Source organism: Camellia sinensis, chromosome 9 (genome assembly GCF_055761805.1).
Source record: "Camellia sinensis isolate YWXY chromosome 9, ASM5576180v1, whole genome shotgun sequence".
NCBI classification, from domain to species: domain Eukaryota; kingdom Viridiplantae; phylum Streptophyta; class Magnoliopsida; order Ericales; family Theaceae; genus Camellia; species Camellia sinensis.
Window position 1 is genome coordinate 22,227,644 of NC_138969.1, and position 27,237 is coordinate 22,254,880.

A 27,237-nucleotide genomic window follows, 5' to 3' on the forward strand; every position below is an offset into this window, starting at 1 on the left:
GCTAAAAAACCTGTGAAAAAAAATGTCTTCAAAAGCCTGTGTGAAAAAATCTGTCTTCAAAATTGTGTTAAAAAAATCAGTCTTCAAATCTGTCTCTAAAAACCTGAGTAAAAAAATCTGTCCTCAAAACTGTGCTAAAAAACCTGAGTGAAAAAATCTGTCTTCAAAAACCTGTGTGAAAAAATCTGTCTTGAACAAGCTATGTTCAAAATATCTCTTCAAAATCTGTGTTAAAAAACTAGTGTTCAAATTCTGTGTTTAAAATATCTGTGCAGAAAACTGTGTCAGAAAACCAGTGCAATCATTCTTCAAACAAAAAACCTATGCAATCATTCTTCAAACAAACACATATAACAACCTGTGTCAAAATATTCTTCAAACAAACAAGCATTCGTTAAACATGTAACAACCTGTGTTGAAACATTCCTCAAACAAACAAACATATAACAACCCGTGTTCAAGCATTCCTCCAACAAACAAACATAATTTTAACAACCTATGTTCAAACATTCTTCAAACAAACAAACAAACAGATAACAGATTACATGTTTATACTCCTCCAAAATAACTGTCATATATCATAAATTTTCATACATATCATCTATTTCAACTTGTAACTGTTATTTAAATTATTACATATTCGTAACTAATACAACAATAATTACAAGGAAGCAAAAGATCTCATAAATGCAACACCAACTTCGATTTAAGTCTGTCTGCAATTTTTGCATCTGCGTGCTTTGAATTTGAAGTTGTTCGCTTTGAAATTGCAAGTGTTCACCCATACTTCGAAGTTGTTCGGTGACACGGTTGGTATGTTGTCCATTTACACTTTGTTCTTCAAATGATCTGAGGTACTGCCGCTAGCATTTGAAGTTGACATCTACAAAAATATGAAGCCAAATCTCAATCAGTTAGTGTATTAGTCTGAGAACTGTTTAAAAAGTAGGAAAGCTTTGAATTAAATGGAAGCAAACAAGAGCTACACTTTGGTATTATCCCATCCCCACATGAACAACAAATGGTTTATGATATTATACCAACATCAACAAAAGCAAAATAACTCAGTTGAAATAGCAGAATATTGAACATCTGATATTATACCATCATGATAACTAGCAGCCTGACTAATGAAGTTTGAACAAGCATACCCAGTCTGAAAAGCAGGGCCATATAATTCTATCAAAAAAAAAAAAAAAACAGTATACAACTCTAGTCCAGGAAAAGGCACCTACAGCATGGGGACACTCAATTGTCTAAGGTTTCACCATGGTGAAGTTCTTTCTGTATCTAATATACATACAGACACGTAGACTTTTGTTTACAAATATCTAAGCAATTACTGAGCTCTAATAAATAAATTAGTAGAACTACCAGCTTGGAATTGGAACAATACTAAGAGAAGGAAATATATGAAATGGACTCTAAGTTCAATTCTCATGGGAGGCCAAAGATTGTCTACGGAAAGAGTTAATGCAGCTGATCTTGTGATATTAATCAGTAATTTTAGTGTTCCAACAGGGTTAAGAGTGGCAGAAGCTGCCATTTCAAATCAACAAGCATGATATTTTTCTGACTCTGTGCCTATATAAGTTGAACCTCCATTCTTTGTTGTTCCTGATCACTCTTCATTAATTTAAATTTAGGGACGATGTTGATTTGAATTGTAGGCAGAATTTATTCCCGAGTGCAGAGCCGTGGTTTTTCCTATGGTGAAACATCCATTTGTGGTGGTTTTTTGGTTGCTGAACTTCCTAAGATGGAATTTGAAAGGGAAGAGCATGATATAAAACACTGCCTTTGCCTGAGGAATCTTATGCTTTGCCTCCTTATATGGATATGAAATCATGGGAACTTCAAGCATTCAAGGATAACCAATTGGAAATGTACAGGTTCACTGCTGAGCAGAGATTAAATGCTATAAACATTTCTCGGTCTCTTGCAATGGCATATGTTATGGATCAGGTGGATTACAGTTCTTTTTCAGCACGTCTATGTTATGGATCAGGTGGGCTCAGGAGTTCAAAAAAGTAACATTTTGTTTCCATCTTTAATGAAGTAGCTTATATAACCTAACTACAGTTTGATCCGAAACTGATTTTCATTTGTACTATTAATAATGCTTAGACTGGACCTCAACCTCAACAACAAGAAGAAGGTTTTCAGAATGCTCATACCCTTTTCAGTATATATCAACAACAACAACAACATATTATTATTATTATTTTATTTTATTTTATTTTTTGCTTCAAAAGAAAATTAAATAGAATCCCTAAATCAATCTCTAAGTCATATATACACACAAACCCTAAATCAATTTCTAAATTACATATAAGTTATACTGTTATATATACAAACCCTAATTAATTTCTATATTACAAATCCTAAATCAGACCACTAAGTTATACTGTTGCTAGCATATGCCCGTGCCTAAAGGCACGGTGTAAATAATATTAGAATTATAATATAATTGTAATCGCAACACTATTTAAATTTAAGATTAAAATGCAATTATAAAAATATATTTGATATTCGAATAATTAAAAGTTGCTCCTCATAACTTGATTGGACTCTATTGCCTAAAGGGAATCATAGTTTAACCAATTTCATAGGCCAATGTAATTAATTGCATGCTTCCGACATATTAAGGAAATAAGAGTGCATACTTCTCTGCTGAAGAGCATTCAGTGAACTCACAGTCATATTATTTTGACCCTCCATCTCCAATTAGGATATTTTCACAACTCCTGCGGACAGGCAATGCTTGCTTTTTCTGAAGCAAAGCAAGGTACAACAGCCTAATGCACCTGGCAAAATCCACCATTTGATTTGGCACCATTCCCCCACCCCCCCCCCCCCCCCTCCCCAAAAAAAAAAAAATTAACATTGATTAAAAAAAAAGTATAGAATTTTAGACTAAAAGTCAAGAGTAAAGCAAATAAACATGAGCAATAATTATCTTCGCTTAGACAAATTAGTCATCTACCCAGAAACCTAATCAAACCAAACTAAGCCTTATGTTACAATCAATTGGGATTGGCTACGTGAATCGATTTCGTTTTTTCCATCCTGCTCTATCAAGTTATAATTTAATTTACAACCCCAAGTGACCAGTTCATCTTCTTCAAATGATACATTGACACTGCATCATCAGAGCGACGATACTACAGCAAAGGACTCTAAAACCCATAAAATTAATCTCAACCCATTAGCGACTAAACAAGGAAGAATCCATATCATGTCACGCACCCAAGAAATCTCGATAAATAAATGAGTAATATTGTCAACACAACGCAGGTATTCAACCCAAAGGCACAACAAATCACTAAAAATAAAGGGGGATGTGCAGAAAGGCTAAATAAAATTACCCCTCTCTAAAACAATTAAGCCTTTAAATGAATTGGTCCCAAATAACTTCACATGGTATCATAGCAGACAACATTTAGTTTTAATTGATTAAATGTTATGATATACTACATTGATTAAATGTTTAATAATATCTCAATACCTAACATTTAATTTATAACACATGGGTGAAACTATAACGGATAATATTGCCACTTTTGCTGCAGCAACTGCACTTCAGAAATTTTTGGAACTCCAAAAGATCAACTTGGATTGTTCTTCTCGGGTCTCCTATCAAAGCCTAATATAGTGACATGTTATATAAAGAGCATAATAAAATGGCGCTTAAGAATTTATAACATGTCATTGGAGTTTGGACTACAGCATTGTTTAAATGAACTTTTGTTTTGAGAAAGAGGATATATGAACTTTATTAACATTGTTTAAATGAGAACTTTATTTAGATTCTGGAAGTAAAAGAAGTAATAAATGACCAAACCTTTGAGCCTTGAACCCTTTCATAACTTCAAGAAACTCATCATATTTATCCCTTTTATCTTGAAATATGTCCTTAACTGCCTTGAGATATGCCAATGCATCATTGGTAGTTAGTTTCTGTGTGCTCGCTCCACCCATCATCTGGGATTGCCCAGAGCTTCATTACCCACACCAAATAAAAAAAAAAAAAAAAATCAATATACTAATTTAATCAGGTGAGAGCTTTCATTAAACATTAAACTTAGGTCAAAATATATTCTTTCAACAAAGATGGGTCTTAATTCCTATTTTTAGCTTCAACCCTAGATATATAATCAAACTTCAGATAGATTTTATAAAGAAAAATTCAACAAAAATCAGATCTTTGTTCTCCTTGAAGGAACAACATACTGAGTAAAAGAATGAAAAACAAAAATACTTAAGTTTAAAATCCGAAGCCAAACAAAATACCTAACCAGTAAATAACTAACAGACTCGCACTCAACAATTTCAAACATGATTCACCAAATTTTCAGAAATTTTACTTGCTTATAATTTTTTATTAAATAAAGAAGCACTCATAATTACAGCTTACAATATCAAAATATTAGAAAAATGAGAGTTAAAAAAAAACAAACTAAGAGAGAGATAGAGAAAGGACTCACGGTTCGGCGCGAGAGGAGACGATGGGGTGTTTGAGTTGAGAAGCCATGTACATATCATCTCTAGCCCTCTTCATCTTCGTAATCAAAACTCTCAATCTTCAAAAAAAACTCTGATGGAATGCCACATATTGAATAATCGAAGTGCTTAAGCATAACATTATTGTTGATTGAAATATTACAGGGTACCACAAATCATATTATTGGCATCATATCTATAATTTTTCATAGTCAAATTACAGCAATTGATAATGACCTGGTACGACCATTGGTTGCAATGAGGATATTTTGCTGCTCGGAAAATAAATTATACCCTTCTTGGCATGTAGTAAGTTGGAAGGAAAAAGAGAAAGAAAACTAAGAAATAGTTTCAAAATCTGATAAAACTCATCCCAAACCTAGATGAAAACGACAGGGGAAAATGGAAATTTACAACCAGTAAAAAGGTCCAACTAAATGTTCAGGCCCAATTTAATATAGGACCTGAATAAAGAAAAATAGTTGAAATGTTAGCATGCAATTCAACATCATCTTAGTCCTATATATATATATAAATGCATAAAATACATCCATAAAATACGCACAAATCTATATATATATCAGTTCATCAAAGCCCACACAAATGCATATATAGTCAAGATTTTGAAGAACCTCACCAATTTGCTATGTATGAGTGATGTGAAATTTTATAAAAGTGTTCCTAACTATTTTCTAATTATATTTTTGGTAATAACAGCCACATGCATCCACATACATTCACTTCAACTTGCCTCATTCAAAAATTTAAAATTACACATTACAAACAAGAAGAAACGAAATTTAGCATATATTCTAAAAGAAACTATTTAACATTGATTTTTTTTTTTTAATTTTCTTAAAGAATATATTGTATAAATTGATAAAATGTTTAACTATTGTTTTTTTTTTTTAAATTGTATTAAAGACTCCTATATATAACTCCACAACAATTGACAAATTAATGTTTATAAATTATAAATCCAGAATGGTACACCAAAAGTTAGTGGTATGCTCATGATAACTAACTGATACACAGCTACTTCACCTAAAATTCCGATCGAATATGAGAAACTTAACCTTCTAGGTTGGAGAAAATTCGGAAGAGACATACAAAAAAAAAAATGTAGCTCAGATTTTGACCTACATAACTCTAGGAACTTCTTTTGATTCCAGATGATAACCAACAAAAATGTAAACTTGAAAGAAGCTTTGCATGCCGTCAATATCAAGAACATCAATGCATTAATGAAATAAAATTTGACAACAGAAGAAATACACATACAAGAATGATTTAGACAGACATACACGCAGACACAACTATGTTTCCCTTGCTTCTAACAAAATTCATCTGTGCAATGATAGGGAAAATGACCCTAAGCCTTCAGTGGCACACACTGTTGAGCATGCAGTTCAGTGCATCCTATCAATGGAATTTTATCATATGTTATATATGAATATTTCATTCAGAGATTTAACATCACTTCTTAAAATCTAAAGGAGTAAGGATTAATATGTATAAATCTCTCTTGTTTTTCTTTATCATTAAATCCCAAGTTACTTTCATTAAACTTGTAAGGTGTTTCATAGTGATGGATGAGTGTGGTCCCCAAGTGTCCAAAGCGTGTCCAACTATCTGTATCTAAAAAAATTTAAATAATAATAATAATATAACATGTTTGGACACGTGTCCAACATGTATTCAACACAGGCACAGCACTTTTTTAGATGTATTTGTGCTTCTTAGATCACCCAAAACAGTAAAGTAAATAGAAGGGAAAGGTGGAGATTTTGTTTGCTTCATCATTAAGCCACCTGTCAAGCTGTCAAAGAAAAAGATATAAATTTTGCACCCAAAAAAAAAACACTTTTCAGATCATTTACTAATTACAGGAAACATATTGCAAATGCAAGTAAAGCACTATGTTTCATAACGGGCTTTGTGAAGTTCGAAAAAGGGTCAGGAATCACCCTTCAAAAGCATACCCAGCGGTTAACAGCAAATTTATGTATTGCAAAAGAAAATTGTTTAGTTTGATATTGAATCCTATTTTGAGAATAACAATATCTTCCACTTTAGTTGTGTTTCTCATGGCATAATCCTTTCTTTTCTTTTACTTCTTAACTTCCAAGTCCCTAGCTAGTAGCTAGTAGCTACTATATGTCGGTTATAAAGTTTAATCAAAAGAATTCTAAAGAGTGTTTTTTATGCTTCCTTACTTCCTGCATGATTCTTCTTATTATGCTCACCTTGTGAAGACAAATGCTGGCCCAAGTTTAACTCCCTTTGATGCAGTAAATTTGAATCGGTTGAAGATCAGCCACCTGGATAGAATGGGAATTCCTTGTTCTATTTGCAGACTAAACTGCATATAAAACAAATTTGAAGTAAAAAATATAGCACTTTTAAGTTTTTGAATCACATTGGCAATAACAATATTTAGTTTTAGTTTGGTAATTAAAGATATATTACTCGACTGAAACTACAATCATTTGCCTTTGCAAATTGAGACTCCTGCTTCAGTACTACCATATTGTCCTCATAACTGCCACTGTACAACAGGTAATTCACAGAGAAGTTTCAATCAGTTTGTCAGTTAACTATGAATTTGTGGGTGAATGTAAAGCATATAACTTTCAATTGTTTGAGGTTTATGTGTCATGCATATATATTGACAACTACAAGTACTTGAAGAAATTGTTCATACACGAATGAAGAAATTGAAATTAATATCTGAATGGCTAGCAGATGGGAACGATTACGACCAAATGATGTTAACAAACTGTTCCATTTTGAACTCAAAATTATATAGATAATGAAAATTACAGAAGGAATAGAGGAGGAGCGAAAAGGGGGCCTCGTAATTACTGGGGTGGAAATGTTAGGGATATCATTATCTAATATCAGCCATGTGCATCCAATTCAATTCAAGTTAAATTCGATAATATGTTCCAAAAGCCTCTCTTGCCTTTAACCAAAACCCAAGTTTTTTTTTTCTCTATTTGTGTTTTCTATGATTATTATTATTTATTACTTTTCTATAGTTTTTAAATTCCATGCAAAGGACTTTTTTTTTTCTTTTCGTATTCATATTGCAAAAGCTTGGAGCATTCTTTGTATCACAAATTAGTATGAAATCCCGTAGGCCTCAAAAACTAGAGAAAAAAGGCAAGTTGGGTTCCATGTGAGCAGAACTCATAGGCATGTTGTTTCCAACAAAACAATCACCTTACCAAATAAAATTATAATAATTTTAACAACAATTAAAATGAACAATTTTTTTTTAGGAAGGTAGGTCGGCAGATAATGTGGCCTGTAGTATATGCTTCTCAAATTCATTGTCCTATGCTGAAAATTATTATGCTGCTGCATATGGAGAGGTTATAGTATCTTCGACTATTCTCAAATATTATTGTACTGCTGCACATGGTGGTCTACTAAGAAATGCAAAACAAACGTGTAAAGATGTTCTTTTTCCCCTAATTTGATCACAAATCTATGGAACACGCCAAAAGATTTTATCAACAAAACAATTTGCAGAGTCTTAAAAACTAGTGTTGGACTCATGCAATGCATTGGATAATTAATTTTAAGCAGGCATTTCTTGCTAAATATATATTATAATACATTTAAGACAAACACATAAAGTGCACAGTTAAGACTAGTACCAGTAACCCAAGAAACCCACATTGAGGACGACTATATCATACTTACATTTGAGCAGAAATGGAGAGAAAATTTAGGGCAAAGATGAACTGTCCATCTTCTGATTTTGTTTCTGACGCGTTAATGCGCCTCGCCACCTGGTCTTTCTCATCACAATCAGCCCGTTTGAGATCGCCGTTCTGACGAGTCCGACGATAGTCCTTTGTAGACAAAGGTTCTAAAACAGTTGAGGGGAGTGTAGGGTCTGGATTTGAACATATGGCTTGTGGAGGGATTGGAGAAGATCGAAGGTAGGGTTAGGGTTTTGGATCCGACGACGAGAGTGGATAAGACGATGTAGACGACCGGCGAAGAGAATAGGAGAACAGAGAGAGGGCGGTGAGGGAGGAGGTGTGGCGGCGGCGGTGGTGGTCGCCGGTGGCGGTACCAGAGGCGACGACGTAGGAGGCGGAAGAGATAAAAGAGAGAGGAGAGTGAGAGGGAGTGTTAGGTTAGGTATTGGGGATTTGAGATGGTGACAAACAAAAGGGGGGAATTCATGCGCGGGAAAAAAGAATAAATAAATTTTCTTTGTTTTTTTTTTCTTTTTTTTTTTTTTTTTGTAGTTAATGATTTTTATTTTATTTTTTTTAGGTTACTAAAGTTAAAAATTTATTTGTTTCATTTTTATTTTATTGAAAAAAAATTATTCTTTTTTTATTTGGTAAAATAGGGGTAAAAGTATAAATCTAGATACATTTAAAAGTATAAAATTTAGATACATTTAAAAGTATAAATCTCATTAAAAAAATAAAATTACACCAAATATAAAAAAAAACATTTATTTTTTTATTTTTTGTATTCATAGATATTTTTCCCTCTCTAACTTTTAGTAATGGGAGAGGTCCACAATAATTTTTTTTTTTTTGTAGTCTAAGGTCCCTCACTCACACCCATATATATAACACATTCTCTCATTCTCTCTCCTTTCTTTTCTTGCACCAAACAACTCCTCTCTCTTTGCTCTTCATTCGCAACATTGTTCAGAGCTTCATTAGCATTGACTAGGATGGAGGAATTTGCATAAACAACATTTATAAAGCTTTGCAAATGAAGATCATCGATTTATATGAAGATTCCTGATAGTGCTTTATACAGCAAGATTTACATGAAGTAGAGCACTAGTCCTCATTGTTATTCCTCCGATCACTAGTCCTCCAATGAAGATTCCTCCGTCGACAAATATGAATTCGTTTAGTAACTTGCTACTGTGGATCTTCGACGAGGCTGCATCTGAAGGGTTCAACTAATTTCTTTCGATGTTTAGAGACGTGCGAGATCAAGATGCCCAATAAAATTTCTCTATAATGTGTCCAGAGAAATTTGTGATGTGTAAACAGAAGTTGTGGTAGTGGTAGAGGAGATGGAGTAGCGATGGTGGAGGAGAGGTAATGGTAGTAGTAATGGCAGTAGTGGTGGTGGTGGTAGTGGAGTGGTGCTGATGGTGGTAGTAATGATAGTCGTAGAGGTGGAGTGGCAACAGTGGTAGTAGTGGTGGTAGTGGAATGACATTTGCAGTAGTGGTGAAGGTGGTAGACGAGATGTGTGGTGAGAGAGAGATGAGTGAGAGACAGATAGAGAAGATAAACAGAGACAGAAACAGAGACAAAGTGATAAGCGAGAGAGACAAAGTGGTCGCTAAAAGTGCATTTTCTTGTATTGGATCGATAAGTCCAGAGGGAGCTTGGTAAAAACCTTAAAGAAGGGAGGAAGAAAGTGAGCAAGGCGAACAAACGAACATATATTTGCAATTGATCAAACAAACATAAATATGAAGTACCAACACAAAATACTCTTCGAAATGTATGAGGGCTTAGGGGCAAAACTTGGAGAGTCCTAAATTTTGAGAGGGAATTTCAAATTAAAGTAAAATTTTGGTAATTACACACATTATAGGATTAATTAGACAATAAATTAATTAAGAAAATTAAATTATCATTAGCTAACTTAAATGATAGTGACAATCACTTGTTTTCCAACGAATCCATTGATGACATCTCTCTTTAACTCATAAGTTTTCCATTTACTCACTACTTCATCTTTACCTTTAAGTTTGTAATTTTTATTTCTTTAATAGAAATTTTACTTTTTCAATAATTTCACCTAAATAATAAGGTTAAATTTCACTATTTAAAGATAATGAAATTTCACTACTTAAAATGATGGTATGTTTTATGATAACGATGACAAGGATTATAAAGGTGGTGGTAATAACAACGGTGGCTTAATGGCTACAACTAAATTTGAAGAATCAAGAAAGGAAGACCTACCACATACCTTGGAGCATTGTGTTCTTATACACTGTTTGGGCAATCTGGAAAGATAGAAACAATGTGGTCTTCAGACAAGATGATGGAAATGTCCACGAAATTATTAGATCCATTCAACACCAAGCCACAGAGACATATGAGGCATTCCAAACTGATCACTTTACAAGCCAACCTCTAAAATCACATAACTAATTGGGTTTTGCCTTTTGCAGGGGAAATTAAACTCAACGCTGACGGTTGTTCAAAAGGCAATCCGAGCCTAGCTGGCCATGGAGGCCTTTTCAGGGATGAAAGAGGAGCTTGGCTTCATGGATATCATGGAAAATTGGAGAAAGCAACTAGCATGCAGGCTGAGCTCTGGGCAGTTTACCGAGGCCTCACTACAATGCTTGAGAAGGGAATGAAGGACATATGCATTGAGACAGACTCAAAACAAGTTGTTAAACTCATCAAGGATTCACCATCTCAGCACTTTCAGTATAGGGCTCTGCTTGAAGATGCTAAGTTTCTAATGCAAAGATACAACTGCACAATAGCTCATATACGTAGAGAGGGAAACAAGAGTGCGGATGGTTTGGCAAATATGGGTGTAAATCACCAAGTCCCTTTTGTGTTTCTTAATGATCCCCCCACTGAGATTGCAAATATGCTTGTTGCAGACATCATTGGGGCTTCTTCTTCTCTTTCTACTATGTAAGGCAGCTTTGCCTATTTCTCTATTTTGTCTGTTATCTCATTTTCTTATGAATCAAAATAAATAAATAAATAAAAATAACAATGGTGGCTTCATAATGGTGGCGGTGGTGGTGCTAACAGTGACAGTGACGGTGATGATGGTTGTAGCAACATTAGTGATGATTGTAGCAATTGTGAGGTTATAATGATGTATGTTGATGCTTGTGTATAAATATTTACAAATTCAATTAGCATTAAATAATTATGTAATTTTATGTGAGAAATTCATCATAATTTAAATAACTTTTATCCTACAAACTCAATTATAATTGGATTCAAATGGATTGGACAAAGGGTACTGCCTCTTACGCCAACACCACAAAATTATGATAATAAATTTTAAATAATATATACTTTGCAAAAAAATATAAAAATTATCATTTAGAATTTTCTTAACACTATGAATTATCTTCAAACTAGTTACGCACTATAAGAAATTGCACATTTGAAAACTAAATTTTTAATTGTTAAAAATCATTTTTAGTCGACGAATGTAATTCCCAATTAAATTATCACCCAATTGGTCATTGACTAATTGTCGGGAAAAGTATTGGTGACTAAAATTATTTTAGTAGCCAAAGAATACCATTCGTCGACTAATAATTTAGTCGCCATAATTTTGTTTATAAATTTAATTTGAACTTTAATCGACTAAATTTTTAGTCGTAGATAAATTTTATGACTACTATGTTTTATTTAGTGATTAAAATATAGTCGCCAATTCTTTTTTCCATTATCAGCGACAAATTAATTTTGTAGCCAAACATCTAATTGACTCCTTTAGTTAGCAACCAAGATTTTTTGTAGGCAACAAAATTGTAGCTTTTTTGGTTACTTAGAATGTTTAGTCATAAAAAATATCGACAATTTTTTTGGCGATTAAATTTTTAGTAGGCAAAAACTTCAAATTTTTTGGGCTACTAAATATTTAGTCACCCAAAAAAATTAATTTTTCATCTTATTTTTATTTTTTACTACAAATTATTTAGACACCAAAAATATTTTCTTTATTTTGGCTACCAAATATTTAATCGCGCAAAAGCCTTTATTTCTTTTTGGCTACGAATTGGTTAGTTGCCAACAACTTCACTTCTTTTTAGCTACTAAATGTTTATTCATCAAAAACTTTCTTTACTTTTTTTATTTTTAATTTTATCTTTATACACACATATATATATATATATATATATATTTATTTCGCCACAACCTGTATTTACTCCGTGCAACCTGTACCTTGTATATAAAGAAAATAATAACAATCCAAGAAAATTTAACTTTTAGCATCAAATTCAAAATATAATAGAAATTCCATACGAATCAAGCATAATCCAACCTAAAATAATAATTTTATACAAAACAGAGGATTATACAAAAATCATGTCTACCGTACACAAAACAAAAATAATATCCACAATACCATGTCAAATGATAATCTATACCATGCCAAAAGTAATATGTTCTATGCCAAAAGCAATTTGTACCATGCCAATAGTTATCTGTATGAATAATAGTAATCCAAAAAAAAAAAACGAAGGACAACATAATAACGGATTATAAAAAAAACAATGTCCTCCGTACAAAAATAAAGAATATCCACTTTTTCACGCCAAAAACCATCTGTAAAAATAAAATTAACCATTAGTATTGATTGAATAACATCATCATTTCAAATTATAAAAGAAAATTATATAAAACTTGAATGTATATTATATTTTCAAAATTGTATAATTATAGCCGTAATCATATGTTGCATGTCCAAACAAGTTTCTGCCAAGTTTTTCCCTCCCGAAATGCAATTTTTCAGTTAAGTTTAAGGCAATTTTTGGCCACGGTTTAGCATTTGTTACAACTGATGAATCCTTTTGCGACGGATAATTTGTTTCTGTTGCTAATGATAACGCCTTTTTTGCTCATTTATCAGCAACAGTCACTTTCTGTCCCAACAAATACTATTAGCGATGAATTATTTTATCCATCTGAAATGTGTAGCTTTTGCGACGAAAATCAAGGCGTCGCAAAAAGTTATACTTGGTTTTTACAACAATTTTTAAACCGTTGCAAAAAATTCCGTGTCTAAAGCTCCTTTTTCTAGTTGTGGTAATATTAAGATATTTTCTTCACTTAAAATATTATTCATGTGACAAATATTATTATAAAAATAATAATTTAAAAAAAAGGCTTACATGGCCATAAACAACCAGTGGAATGACTCACCTGGAGATAATGTACACCATTAATTTTTGTTGGTGTAGTAACTAACTCAAAGATGGAATTTCCATTGGGTTTTCCTGAAATCTGGAAACCTAGAGGAGCTATTTGTGAAATCTATGAACCTCCAAGACCCTGCATCTCACATGGCCAAACAAGTATATAATAAGATCCAGAATAAGTACCAAGTAAATAGGGTTTATAAAGTACCAAGCAAAGAGCATGTATTATAAGGGCAGTACCATACTGGTATCATACTACCCAGACAGTTGTGCAGGTTTAAAATCTTGGTGTGTGGTTTGGATGAAGGGCTGCTGCTGTTCAAGGCAAGGTGTAGCAATGTAGCTCAAGGCAAATTCTGCTCTATCTGTTCTGTTTTGGTGCTTCAAGGGTTGCTGTTCTGCTTTGGTGTTTCGAAGGGTTGGTGCAGGGTCTGATCTGATTGATGCCTAAAGGAGTGCTGTGTTGTTTGTTCTGGTTTTGGTGCTATAGTGCCTAACATATCTGGAAAGTGATTGTCTAGAATCTGCTGTAGCTAAGCTCTTTGCATCTGCCAAGAGAAGAGGAATGTTAGTGAATATGGTGCTTTTAGTTGCTGCTTGCAGAACTTGCCACCTGAAGGAGAGATTCAGGCTACTACTACTTCCTTTCAGGTCCAGAAGCTTCTGGTTTCTGGGAGAATAAGAGAGGCTTTACAATGTGCACAAGAAGGTCAATTGTGGGGGCCAGCCCTTGTTCTTGCAGCTCAACTTGGTGATCAGGTTGCTCTGTTTGGTGCCTAAAGGAGTGTGATCTGATTGGTGCTGAAGGGCTGCTGCTGTTCAAGGCAAGGTGTGGCAATGTAGCTCAAGGCAAATTCTGCTCTATCTGTTCTGTTTTGGTGCTTCAAGGGCTGCTGTTCTGCTTTGGTGTTTCGAAGGGTTGGTGCAGGGTCTGATCTGATGGGTGCCTAAAGGTGTGCTGTGTTGTTTGTTCCGGTTTTCGTGCTCTCTTGCCTAACATATCTGCTTTTCCAGGTTTTCTTTTCTCTCTGTTTTGTTTGCTCGTTGGTTTCTGACCAACTAGGAGGTTGGAGCTTGATTTAGCTCCAAGCTCTTCTTTATTGATGTAATTTTCCATATTCCATCAATAAAGTCTTCTTTTTGCCGATCAAAAAAAATACTACCCAGACAGTTCCCCACAAGCATACTACAACTCCGACAACGGTTTCCTACCAATCCTGCAGTATCTCATGCACATCATAGACAGATGGCACTTCTCTCCCCAGCCACCAACGCCATTGATTTATTACCAGCACTTGGCAAGTACTCCTATCACCCTCAGCATGACAAGCTCAATTTACCTTGGAGAATAGTTTTGTTCAATCGTTCTATGTGTCAAGTCTGCATGAAACTATGAGGCATGGAAACTTGCCTTCTATGGCTAGGGAAATTGGAGGCCAAATAGTACCAAGCAAGCATTATAGAGGACAAAAGACCTCTCACCTTGGTGGTGGGCAGAGATGGACCGACAAAGGGGCTGGTAGGGGCAGTGCAACCCAAACCAAAAAACTCATTAAATATTATAATATGGCCCATGTCCATGTTCATGCTCATGCTTCTTAGCTAACAGTGATGGTAACTCAAAAAAAAAAGCATGCAGCACTGAGCATTGTTGCCCTAGCTCCTTATGGTACCCTCCATACATTGTTTACCCATTTTTAAAGCTCCACCTTCTTCAGCAACGACAAACCCATTCTGCCAAACCTACCCACTTGACCATTCCATATGAAAGACATTGTACACCTACAAGATCCCTCATCCACCTTCACTCATATTCTGTCCTCTGCTGCCCTTTCTTCACCCTCCCAAAAAGATTTTTGGCAGCCCATCCTTCAGCTTCTAACCTCCCCACTGAACTCCTTGAGCATTTCCCCCACCACAAGCCAACCACCTCCACCTACATCTCTGGATTCTTAAGCAAACTCTACCTCCCTTTCTCAATAAATGGCCACTTCGAAATATTTCACTAACATTACTGACAAGGCTTCGGCAAATGATGCATCTGCTGTCCATTACAGGCCACCAGAATGTCCGGAACACTGACCCATCTACAGCTCCCTGTGAGACATCACACATCATCTAGTACAACCATCACAACTCAACCTGTGTTATCTTTATAAAGCAGCTTGCTTGACTATTGTTGTCTTCGAGAACATAGATGGTATTCCCCTGGTCTTTGAAGATACTGTCTTACCGCGCAAATTAAAGAGTTCAACCAACTTCTTTATCAATCAACCAAAAAGGTAAAATCACCTTAAATCAACTAAACTAGATAAATTCCTAGGGAGTTTTTTCTCCAACCAGGAAAGGATTATATCAATCAACATCATCTGCCTAGGTAAACATGATATGGGCTTCTAACATAAAGAAACAGCAAACTTAATAGTGAATTGTGGAGAAAACACCTCAGGGCAAACCAATGCAGATGATCCCACAATGGCAGATCACAAAACCAATTGTATGATGATGACAAAAAACAAAGGAACTAGAAATGGGCTTACTTATTATGAATTAGAAGGAAGAAAAAATGTGAAATTCATTTGATATCTAATCTAGTTATAAGTTTATCTTACAGGAAAAATGTCTGTATCGTATGCCGCCCAAAAGAAAATGGCAGTCATCATGGCCAAGTAACTGCCAAGAATGATTCCAGTAGCAAAAATCTCTGACAGCTTCCACCTGTCTGGCTGAGGAGACGGTTTCACCCTATCTTTTGATATTGCCATAATGGTACCTGGCATGCCATAAAGGGAGTTAAGTATTGAGAACCACACACAAAAGCAGTATTTCAAGATAATGAAGAAAATGAGAAGAAATATGCATGCATGTGGTAACTGGAAAAGGGAATGAGTATTTAGTGTAACAAAATACAACCATCATTAAGGATGGCAATGATCAGCACCATAAAGGGTGGGAAATCGAACTTCCATATGAGGGCGAGTAACATAAAACCAAGCTGTCAAAGCAGAGATAAAAGGGAAGTAAGTAAAAGGAAAACTACAAGCCATGAACAAGAGGATCCATCAAATACTTCATAATAATAATATTAAAAGTGAAAATTAAAATTTAAAAGAGGTTTTTCAATGGTCATCCCAAATTAAAATACTTACCACAATACGGATTGTAATAGAAACAGCATATATTTGTACCAATAGCACCCAAGATATAAATAAAATTAGTAACTTGAATAGTCCTAGCAACAGTTGGCTAACAAAGATATGTTTGATACCTATGGCTCAATGCACACTAAAAGACAAATTTTAGAGTGCGTTTATAAAGAAGTGAAGTAGGAATAACATTTCCCTTCTTTTCCTTTTTTTTCAAAAGAAAATAAAGTTAAGAAATAAGACACACATCTCCTAGATAATAAAAGCTGTACCATTTCACCATTTGAAAATGTACAGGACTCTCAAATGGCTGCCTCCTTGTCTAGGCCTAGAGCCAGCTCTACTTACCGTGTAATTTTTCATCCTCTGGAAGATAGCTCGACTAGTTAGTACGGCGCTGATGATAACACTAAGTCCAGGTTCAGTCAGGACTATGTCAGAAGCACTGCGAGCAGCATCAGTTGCATCAGCAACAACTATGCCAATGTCAGCCTTTTTAAGGGCAGGAGCATCATTAACTCCATCACTGGTCATTCCGCATATATGTTTTCTAGCTTGCAGACGTTTTACAATCTCATATTTGTGCTCTGTACCAACAAATAAAACATGGCCAATCAAACAAGAATCACAGAAGAAGATCTCGGTGAACATTCAGTGCTGGTAATTCAGTATTCTGTTGTGTATGCAACAATTGAAACGTATTACATAAAAAAAAAAAATACCAACAGATTGGTCTTTAGGCCAAGTGGTCTAGCTTCCTCCTTAAAGGAGTGTAAGGTATCAAACCTTTCTCACTTGGAAGCTATGCCTAGGGTCTAGGTTTAGATATAGTTAACCAAAAAGTAGAAAAAATATCTTCGACTTACAGGAGGAATGAAAGATAAAAAAATTAAATAAACATTACCAGGGAAAACTCCAGCAAAACCATCAGCTTTTCAATCAGCTCGTCAACTGGCAAAGCTGCAATTGACTCATCTTTGTGCTGTCCTAACAAGGCAGATGAAGGATACATATTGGTTCCCATTCCCAATCGCCGTCCTGTTTCCTTTGCTATTGCCAGTTGATCACCTAGTGGAGATTGAAAAGGTCAATGCCAATGGGGAAAAACAAAATAAATGAAAAAGGCCAATTTCCCATAATTGGAGAGAGTGAGAAAGAGATGAAATTTTTAAGAAACAGAATTCTGGAAAAAAAAGAAAAAAGATGCAACAAGACTTTTTTCATGGCATAATGCCATGAACTAAAATAGTAAGCGCCCACACTGACAATAACTTGAACTCTGCAGCCACAAATATCTGGTAGAAGTAAATATCTATCTTTTCATCTCATAATTTTTTTTTTTTGGTAATGATTAAACAGATCCGATTAAAAGCACTGACCGGGAGTATTCAACAGCAAAACAGAAAGAAATATTTATTAAAAAGAATGAAAAAGAAAAAGAATATACACACTAGTGATCATTTTAACATTTACCCCCAGATTCAAAGCCCTTGTAAGAGGCATAACCATGTCATAACCATGTCACATACACACCAGTCAATGTTCATGTCAGAAATTTTCTTCACTTTCTTCTCTTGCACCTGTTGAGCTCAAGAAATAACCATCAAAGACACACAAAACTGTCTCATTCAGATATCTACTACATATTTGAGATATTAATCAGAGTGAAATATGTCAAATAAGTGTAACAAATGGTTGTTGAGTGTTGTACACATTCTCTAATATAGACTGTTATATAAAACTAGGGGGTGGTGGAGCTGGCTTTAAAGTTTTTGCCCAAAACATAAATAAAGGCATCATCTTCTATTCAACAGATCAACTTTGGTCAACAGAAAATTGGCATTCCTCATATTTTACTTTTCTGAAATTTTGTAATAAGCTTAAAAAAATATTCACAACTCAATTAAAGCTATATGATAAATTTAAGAAGGAAATCTACGATGAAAAGTGATTTTCATCAATTGTACGAATCTAAAGCAATAAAAGGGAAAAAATAGACATCAAAAAGAAGTATTTTGAGTCATATATATAAAAAAAACTCAAAACTTCGTAGTAAATGAAAAAATAATTGACAGCAATGGAGCCATCACAATTGATCTGATTATCTGCTACTATTTATTGCAGTGAGTGGTTTAAATTCAGCCTCAAAATGAGGCTTGGGGTTGATACCTTGGGTTGCCTCAGACAAGGCTTTTTAGATTCTGGAGCATAGTTAATCTACAATTGTATACTCCCTCGTGATTACTTTCAGATATGATTGTCAATTTTTCAAGATTCACAGTGATTATACTTTCTTACACGTAAATCAACAAGTATCACTGGTTCACTACTAGCATGAATCCCTTCTTATCTGAAGCTTCTGATACAATAAAAACAAAACACAAATACGATACATGCATACTTGTCTTAAGAAATTTCAACAAAAAGTAGTAATGAACCTAACTGTTTGAAGGTACATGGCAAGAGAGTAATAAAGGAATGCAACCATGATAAGTTCATTAAAAAACAAAAGAAATGAATGGAAATAAATAAAACTTTGGTCAGCTTCCATAAAAATAAAAAGAAAAAGTCATGCTGGGTTGGGACAGGCAGGACAAGTATATCCAGCTGGAGTAGTGTGTGGAGGAAAAACCTTAATATGTGAACCCAAGCAGCTTGTATTTATAATATCTAATATGAACCCAAAAAAATGTAAGTAATTTGGTATAATTCATTCAGCTCTCATTCAAAATAAAAATTGCATGCATGAGGTTTAACAATGTGCAGGATCACATACGCAAGCAACCCAATCAAATAGTTTGAGGATTGGTCCCCTCTTCAATCGCAGGATCACATAGGCAACATTTAGGAGGCCAATCATACTCTCCATCTATTACCCATTCTGAGTAAGTTTGGACCTATACAGTGACAACAAATACAACATAAGCCCTAGCATAGCTGTAAATCCTACCATGCAAACAAGAACTCTTGATTAAGCAAACAGCTCCAAGAAAATAAATCATACAACTGAAAAAGAAACTTGTAGTGCATAGGACAGAATAAGTAAAGCAGGTATGGAGCTACCGATTTTCTTTATATGTTCAGTAGCTTTACAATGTTGCTAATTTACCAGTTTCTTAATTTTCTTCGTAACTTTTTTTTTTTTGTAGGTATGAAGCTACTGATTTTCTCTCTATTGGATTTTCTTTGACTAATTTGCTTCATTTTCTTTTTGATTTAGGGCACAAGGTCTACACGTACATACTTTTATGGAGGCTGGACTATAAGGATAAGGAAGCAACTGAAATATTTCATGATGGGGTTCAATTATGTGGACAGGATTTTGATGTCACTGAAATTGCTACTTATCCCAGGCACAAAAAGCAGATGAAACCCCATCAAGTTGAGGGCTTCAATTTTCTACTGAGTAACTTGGTTGCAGAGAATCCAGGTGGCTACATCATGGCCCACGCTCCAGGCTCTGGAAAAGCTTTCATGACAATTAGTTTTATGCAGAGTTTTTTGGCCAAGTATCCCCATGCTAGACCACTGGTGGTGTTGCCAAGAGGCATTCTGGCTACATGGAAGAAAGAGTTTTTGAGATAGCAAGTTGAGGACATTGCGCTATGTGACTTCTACTTTGTAAAAGCGGATAATCGAGCACAGCGGCTTGAGGTGAGGTTTGGTGGTGACTGTTCTATGTGTGTAAGAGAGAACAGAGAAGAAAGTGTTTGTGTGAAACAGAGAAGAGGGGCATGCGGTAATAAAATTTCTCACTCTTTAGCAACTAAATTATTATTTGTCAACAAATATTAATCAATAATGACTAATCTTTTGTAGTCAAAAACATAATTTCGCTACTAATTTTTTTTGCCGTTGGCAAAAATTGAACATAAAACGACTAAATTTTTTTAGTCACCAAAAGTTTACACTTTCTGTGAAATACTTTCTTTGGACAAATTCTCCACTCGAGTTTTGATGTATTTATCTTCCATATGCCCAAAGACTTTACATTTTGAGCACTTGGATGGAGTCCACAGGTATTCAACCCCAATCTCAACACTCTGATCTTCACATTTGATTAGAAAATCAGTAGGAAGAGAATCCAATCCTATTTCCACACATATTTTAGCAAATGAAATTCTAGCACTAGAAATCCTACTAAGCCCATCATCATCCCAAAATTCTAAAGGAATGTTAAACAACTTAATCCAAATCAAAATTCTATCAAGCCTCTCCTTAGATAATTTCATCATATTGTGCCACTTTTTCAGTACAAGAAAGTGCCCCCCAAAAAACCAAGGTCCATCCTTAACAACATTAGTACTACTTTCCACACAATCAAATAAGAAAAATATAAAACTGGTGGCAGTAGACAGTACCTCCCTCAATCCCTTGTTCTTCCAAAGATTAAAAGCATAGTTCCTCACATGGTTAAAAATAACTAACTACATCCATGTAACTGAGGCATAGAGATAAATTGCAAATGGTTAGAAATAGATTATACCACATGTAACTAATCCATCAGGCTTCAATCAGAATTCCTTGTGAAGAAAGACAAGAACAATAAACTTCTAGTATCTTTGATTAGGGAAAAAACAAACAAAAATCTTAAAAGTTATAGTACATTCATCAGTTGACATATATACTTAATGTGGGAATTGAAAATATCCTACACCATCTAGGTTGTACAATACATTCATCAATTGCACCACATGCACATATAAATGGATTTGTTAAATAATAATCTAGTTAACAAACACTTGGACTAAGTTGCCAACGCAAAAAAGAAAAACACTAAAAAAAATCTAATAATGAGTGAAAAATGATACCGCAGCTACGCAGGTTGCATTATCTTAATAAACAGACTAAAAGTTTGAGTCTCTCTTCCTTACCTAACAAAAACATGACAAAGGAAAAGAAAACACGATCAAAACATTTTATAAAAAGAAAAAAGAAAAAGAAAAAAGAAAAAAATGAAGCAAGAAGAGAATAGAGACAGAGGACAGTATATCATGCAACACTAAACTCAGGCTGCTATCTAGCTCAATTCCGCAAGGTTTAGTTTGGAAAGCAAAGAGCATGCAGGTCGGGCCTCCACCAAGGAAACATAGCCACTATAGCACTTGTTTATCTATCCTAATAGATGTCCTAATCAAAAAAAAAAAAAAAAAATTGAATTTCATTAAGGCAGTGTCATCTTACGAAGTGAACAACCTCAACCTCATCATAGGGCACAATCAATGTCAGAAACTATCAAGTTGTCCTAGATACAGTTTAATTTATGAATTCAATTTTATCTTTCATTTTGGAATGGCTTCCCAAAAATAAAAGTAGAGGTGGAGATTATAAAATGCTAGTGGATGAAGTCAAAGCAACCCAACAAAGTGTGAAAACCCACATGCACTTGCTTAGGGCTATATTTTTCCAGTCAAAAAGTCTTATTCAAACTCGAAAACTAAAGCCATAGTTGTGTAAGTATCAATGCACCTTCCCTATTAACATCCACCCAATCCTAGCTTCATCAAATTAACCTCATAAACCCTAGCTTCATCAATTAACAGCTTTCAAAACTCAAAATTATACAAAATTAAAAAACCAAAATCAAATCCCTAGAAACTTTTGTGTTCTATACCAAACACTTGAAAAAACATACACACAAAATCAACTTACAAAACCTAAAGAAACAGAACAAGAACACTCCAGATTTATAGATTAATAAATAAGTATCAATCGACCAAAATATAAATTAAAATTAAACTCTTAACAGCAATCAAAATAATAAAAATCGAACAAATTTGAATGAATCAACGAGAACTCATCTCACGCACAGATAATCAGTGTGATCTTGAAAGCATCTTCGATGACATCGAAAATGTACAATAACAGAGATTGGGAACAAAGCTCTGTTCGTTATGAGAGAGAGAGAGAGAGAGAGAGAGAGAGAGATTTGCAATTCGGACCTCCAGAAGATCGTCGACTGTCGATTGAGAACAACTTGAAGGAACTTGATTCAGAACAACTTGAATTGCCTATTTACCATTGCTCCACGAGCATTGAATAATTTCTCCTATTTACCAACTGAATGAAAATCAAAATCAAGTTACACAGACACAGACACTCATTCGTACAAATTTCGAATGAGTGTGAAACAGGAGAGATTGGAATACAAATTTAGAGAGAGAAAACAGAGTAAAAAATGGGAAAGAACAGAGTTTTAGAAGAGGGAGGGTTTCAGAAATAATCAGAGGGAGGCATACCTTGTTGATTGCTCTTTCAAAAAAAATTCTTTATTTTCTTAGAAACCAAACAGAGGCTCACTTGGTTAGATTAGGGTTTTAAACAGAACAACCACTTCGGCTTGCATTCAATCGAGCCAGAGAAAGAGAGAGGCATGAGCGCAATAGAGAGAGAAGAGAGCGAGAGGAGCGAGGGGAAGAGATGGAAGGAAGGGGCAACAGAGAGAGAGAGAGAGAGAGGGGGGGGGCGAAAGAGAGACGAAAGTGAAAGTAGAGAGAATACTATGCAAGAAGAGAGAATATAGATCTGTTAACCGGTTGCTCCGGTGTCAAATTTTTCAAAATTAAATAATTCAACCGCCAAGATCAACTTATGTAATCTAATGGCCAATAATGAAGTTGCATATGGTGTGCAACCCTTTAAGGGTTGCACACTACAACAGAGCCCTAAAATAATAAGCCTCTGAGACTCTAGCAACAATATCAGCAGAAAGATCTTCTTGCACTTCTTCTGGCAACTGTGCTTTGACTTCTGTTGGTGCAGTAATTGAATCAATTTGACATTCATCCACATGTTGATCATTTTTTACTGATTCAGTACAACTCTTTTGATTCAGATGAATTTCATCTTCTGACAAACATGTTGATACCCTGTCAGTGTTCTCAGCATCTTGGCCATTCCTAACAACTTTTTTTGTTATCTTCAAAAGAAAATTGTTACAGGGTTGAAGCTCCCCAAAAGCAGGGTGTGAGTACGGATCCTCGGGGCGAAAATGGAGCCCCAACTTGTTTGACTGCAAGCTACGAGCCTGAAAATAATGCCAAGCATTTATTAGCATATTTATAGTAGAACACGTTTCAGTTTGATGGAAATTTTAGATCTGCATGTATGCAACATTAAGTAACAAGTGCATGACATCACAGTAGCGATTTAGCATAGAACAATAATCGTTAAGTCAAAATAAGGAAACCCAAAAACGTTCTATTATAGGAAATGCATTTGCTACCAGCAAATATGGTATGCACTTGTTTTTAGGCACCAAGGGATGCAGCCCTTATACAAAAGAAAACGTATCTCAACTATACATTAGAAGCATTCAAAATTTTCTAAATATTGATTCAAGGAAGGATTGATCTTTCCCAAAAACCAACTACACTAACAAGACAAGACAATAATGAATTCTTTAACTTTGAAATTGGCTCTTCCTTTCCATCAAAAGTCCTCATATTCCTCTCGGACCACACTAACTACAAAATTACCAAAGGGCCCAAACACCACACCTTCCTCCTCCTTTTACCCACACGAGCTCCCCTCCACGACAACCTCCCCCACCCTTTGAGGGAATACCCATTCCATACCAATCATAATGAGGAGCAAAGCCCATAGCAGCACCCGAGCAACTTCATAATGGATAAGAAAATGACCCACCGACTCTTCATCCAGGATCAACTTGTGTAATCCGATGGCCAATAATAAAGGTGCATATGGTGTGCAACCCTTAAAGCATTGCACACTACAGCACGACCCTATCATTTATCATGCTAAACAACAAGGGAAAAAAAAATTCAAAATTTTCCCTTTTTCACACTTTCCACTACTTCAAACCTAAAGTTCGACACTAATCTTTCATGGTTGTTAGGAAAGCCTCCACGCTTAGAGGGAAGATAGTAATTCATGGATTATCTTAGCATCAATACACTTCGAAAAAGTATGCAGAGGAAATTTATTTTATTAAACATAAGCTTCATGTGGATTAAAAATTAAAATTAAAATCATATAACAGAGGAAATTCATTTTATTAAACATAAGCATGTTGACTGCATTTTAGCTAAGATTAAAATAATATACTTCAATTCTTTTTAGCTTTTCACACTTTTTTGTTGGTTGGAGTCTTTTCCCCATTATCTTGTCAACTGCTCATGCTTAAACAAGGATACAAGTGAAGTTCAAGCACTATTTGATTAGCATTTTTAGAAGTATTTCTATTCTATGTGAACTACGTTCGCTTATATATATACTAGTGTATGCCCGTGCCTAAAGACACGGTGTCAATAATGTTTTGTTTGAATAATTTTTATTTATCACTCTCTCTTAAGCTAGGAACATTGAGAATCAAGTATACCTAAAATTCTGTTTTCCCATGACATACAAAAAATGAATAGATAACATACATTTAAGCAAAAGGATCCCCTTTATTATAGACACAACTTCAAAATAAGAGGAACAATAAAATGGTGTTCTTCCTTTCGAGCACACCATGCCAATACAAAAATAGTATTCTTGATCAAAATCTAAATAACAAACACCTCCAAATGTCTACCTCTCAAACCAAACCAAATCTATATAAATTTACACAACGTCAATTTGCCTCTAAATAATCTTTAACTTAATACAACGTCAATCATTTTCAAAGTTTGTCAACGATAAAACCAAAAATAGTGTAAATTCTGCCATCAAGATTGTTGCTCACTCGAGATTGCCCCTCTTTCAACACTCATCAATCAAAGAAGTACACGTTTAATTTACACAACAATAAATACAAAATCATTAGAGAGATAAGAAAAACTTAAGCTCAAAAAAATGTAGACCTGTAAAAAATGAGTCAATATTACCATTCGCTTCTAGTCTTCAATTCAAAAAGCCAATATAAGTCAATATTACCTATGAAATACAGAAAAAAACCAATATGATAATTAAAAGAGACTATCTAATTCAAAACAAACACATGCACTGTCACACTAATGAAAGGTTTTTTATAGACCACCCAATTCAAACTAAACACAAACATTGTTGCAAAATAATAATTGGTTACCCAATGCAAACGCTACGAACAAACACAACACATTGTCAACACAGATACAAATTAATGATTGATAAAAACATTAATTTACAAAAAGCAATCAATCTTTTCTTTGGGTTTTATTTTTTTCAACTCTTTCTTTTTGGAACTTCCTTTAATTGATCATATAAAGTTATGGGGAAAATTTAAGAAAGAAGTGTTCTGAAGAAAGAATTTAATAAAATAAAATTCAAAAAGCAAACTCTTCACATGGTAATTCAACAACAAATTCTAACTAACTTAATTCCTCCATCATTTACAAATCAATACAGCCTAAAAAACCCCATTTATTTTGTCCAAAAACCCAAAGCCATTAATTATATCAATTTAGTCCTATCAGTTTTGTGTATGTAACCCTCCATCACCTTCTTCAATCTTCACCTAGACCGATTCAGATTCATTTTGCTTCCAACCTTAAATTAATTTTGAATATTTGTTAGCAATACATGACCATAAGCAAAATATCAAACCAACTCCTTTGGATCTATTTGGTTAGCTCATGGGTGGCAACAAACAAAACTTAGATTGAAATTAAATAAACTATAAGACTAAACTGATATAATAAAATTCAATAGATAAAACAACAAATCAACAACATACAGTAAGGGGACAATTGTTTACAGGGTCTTAAAAAAGTAATAGGCAATGCAGAAACTATATATATATATTTTTTATCACAGCTTACCAATCCCCACTCCCAACTAAAGGGGAAAAAAAATAGAAAAACACAAAAAGCCCAATAAATATAGGAAAATCCATATCAGTATTTAAAGAGTATTTAGCAAACTCAGAAGTATTTATAGATCCGTATACATTTATGAGTATTTAGCAAACAATAGCAAAACTCATAATATAGAAAAACCCATTTTATAAACAAAAAATTAGTACCCATTTCAAAAATTAACACCCATTTCTCATTAAAGAATCAAACATTTCATTAACTCTGTGTGTGTGTGTGTGTTGAGTCAGTACCTGTGAGACCCAAAAATAGTAGGAAGTGTCTGGTTCATCCTCCTCAATCACAACATATAAAAAAGAAAAAAGAAAAAAAAAGTCACTAAGATTACTTGCCTCCAATTCTTAACTAATGTCTGATTCTCTGCCCTTTCATGAACTTTCTCAATAAGTCATCCTCTTTCTCCGAGGCCAAACACTATTCTTCTCTCATTGAACCAGTTTCTGCTCATCATCTTCCAAAACAGCTTGGCATGCAGAACCGGAATTAGAGGTTAGCGATATTTAGATGATTGTTTAAACACCTCTTGGCATAATGTTGTTTTAAATTGGGGTTATGTTCCTGACAGAAAATTGACTATATGGTCAAGAATTATGTGATAAAATATTGAATTTGGTTTATAAACATGTCTATTCTAAGCAAAAGGAGCTTATTCTAGCTTGAATGAAACAGAACTTCGATATTTGTTCATAACTATGTGATCTCAAAAGTACTGTACACATACCTTATTTGTTTGTTAGAAATCAAAATCTAATTATGGAAATGGCTGTGAAATTATGTTATTTATTTTTGAGTTGAACAGAAAGGTCTGAAACCATTATTCTAATATTGCTTTCTTAGTTGGAGAAAATTGTGGCCAAAATTGCCCATTGATGTT

General features: G+C 34.3%; 3 protein-coding genes across 19 annotated transcripts in view; all 3 read right to left on the reverse strand.

Annotated features, from left to right (window-relative positions):
* The window catches only part of LOC114260429 (electron transfer flavoprotein-ubiquinone oxidoreductase, mitochondrial), a 53,149-nt gene that overhangs the window by 20,702 nt on the left and 5,210 nt on the right, over window positions 1-27,237 (reverse strand). The gene's annotated exons all lie outside the window — the stretch shown is intronic.
* LOC114304477 (uncharacterized) lies at window positions 370-8,597 on the reverse strand. 3 transcript variants are annotated; one of them, XM_028249633.2, is made up of 7 exons: window positions 8,215-8,597; window positions 6,973-7,051; window positions 6,750-6,865; window positions 4,488-4,583; window positions 3,845-4,000; window positions 2,698-2,807; window positions 370-883 (listed from the first exon to the last, which is right to left on the reverse strand). In XM_028249633.2, the coding sequence occupies exons 2-6, from the start codon at window positions 7,030-7,032 to the stop codon at window positions 2,705-2,707; spliced, it is 531 nt and encodes a 176-aa protein (XP_028105434.2). In that variant the 5' UTR covers window positions 7,033-7,051; window positions 8,215-8,597; the 3' UTR covers window positions 370-883; window positions 2,698-2,704. The 3 variants fall into 3 exon arrangements, with proteins under 3 accessions (XP_028105434.2, XP_028105433.2, XP_028105435.2); XM_028249632.2 differs by having other exon boundaries at window positions 2,667-2,807; XM_028249634.2 differs by lacking the exon at window positions 2,698-2,807.
* Window positions 12,535-19,435, reverse strand: LOC145789044 (plasma membrane ATPase 2-like). The gene is made up of 8 exons (XM_082888841.1): window positions 19,343-19,435; window positions 18,092-18,146; window positions 17,471-17,497; window positions 16,916-17,153; window positions 16,570-16,603; window positions 16,334-16,415; window positions 16,033-16,193; window positions 12,535-12,827 (listed from the first exon to the last, which is right to left on the reverse strand). Exons 1-8 carry the CDS (start codon window positions 19,433-19,435, stop codon window positions 12,762-12,764), a joined length of 756 nt encoding a protein of 251 aa, XP_082744967.1. The 3' UTR covers window positions 12,535-12,761.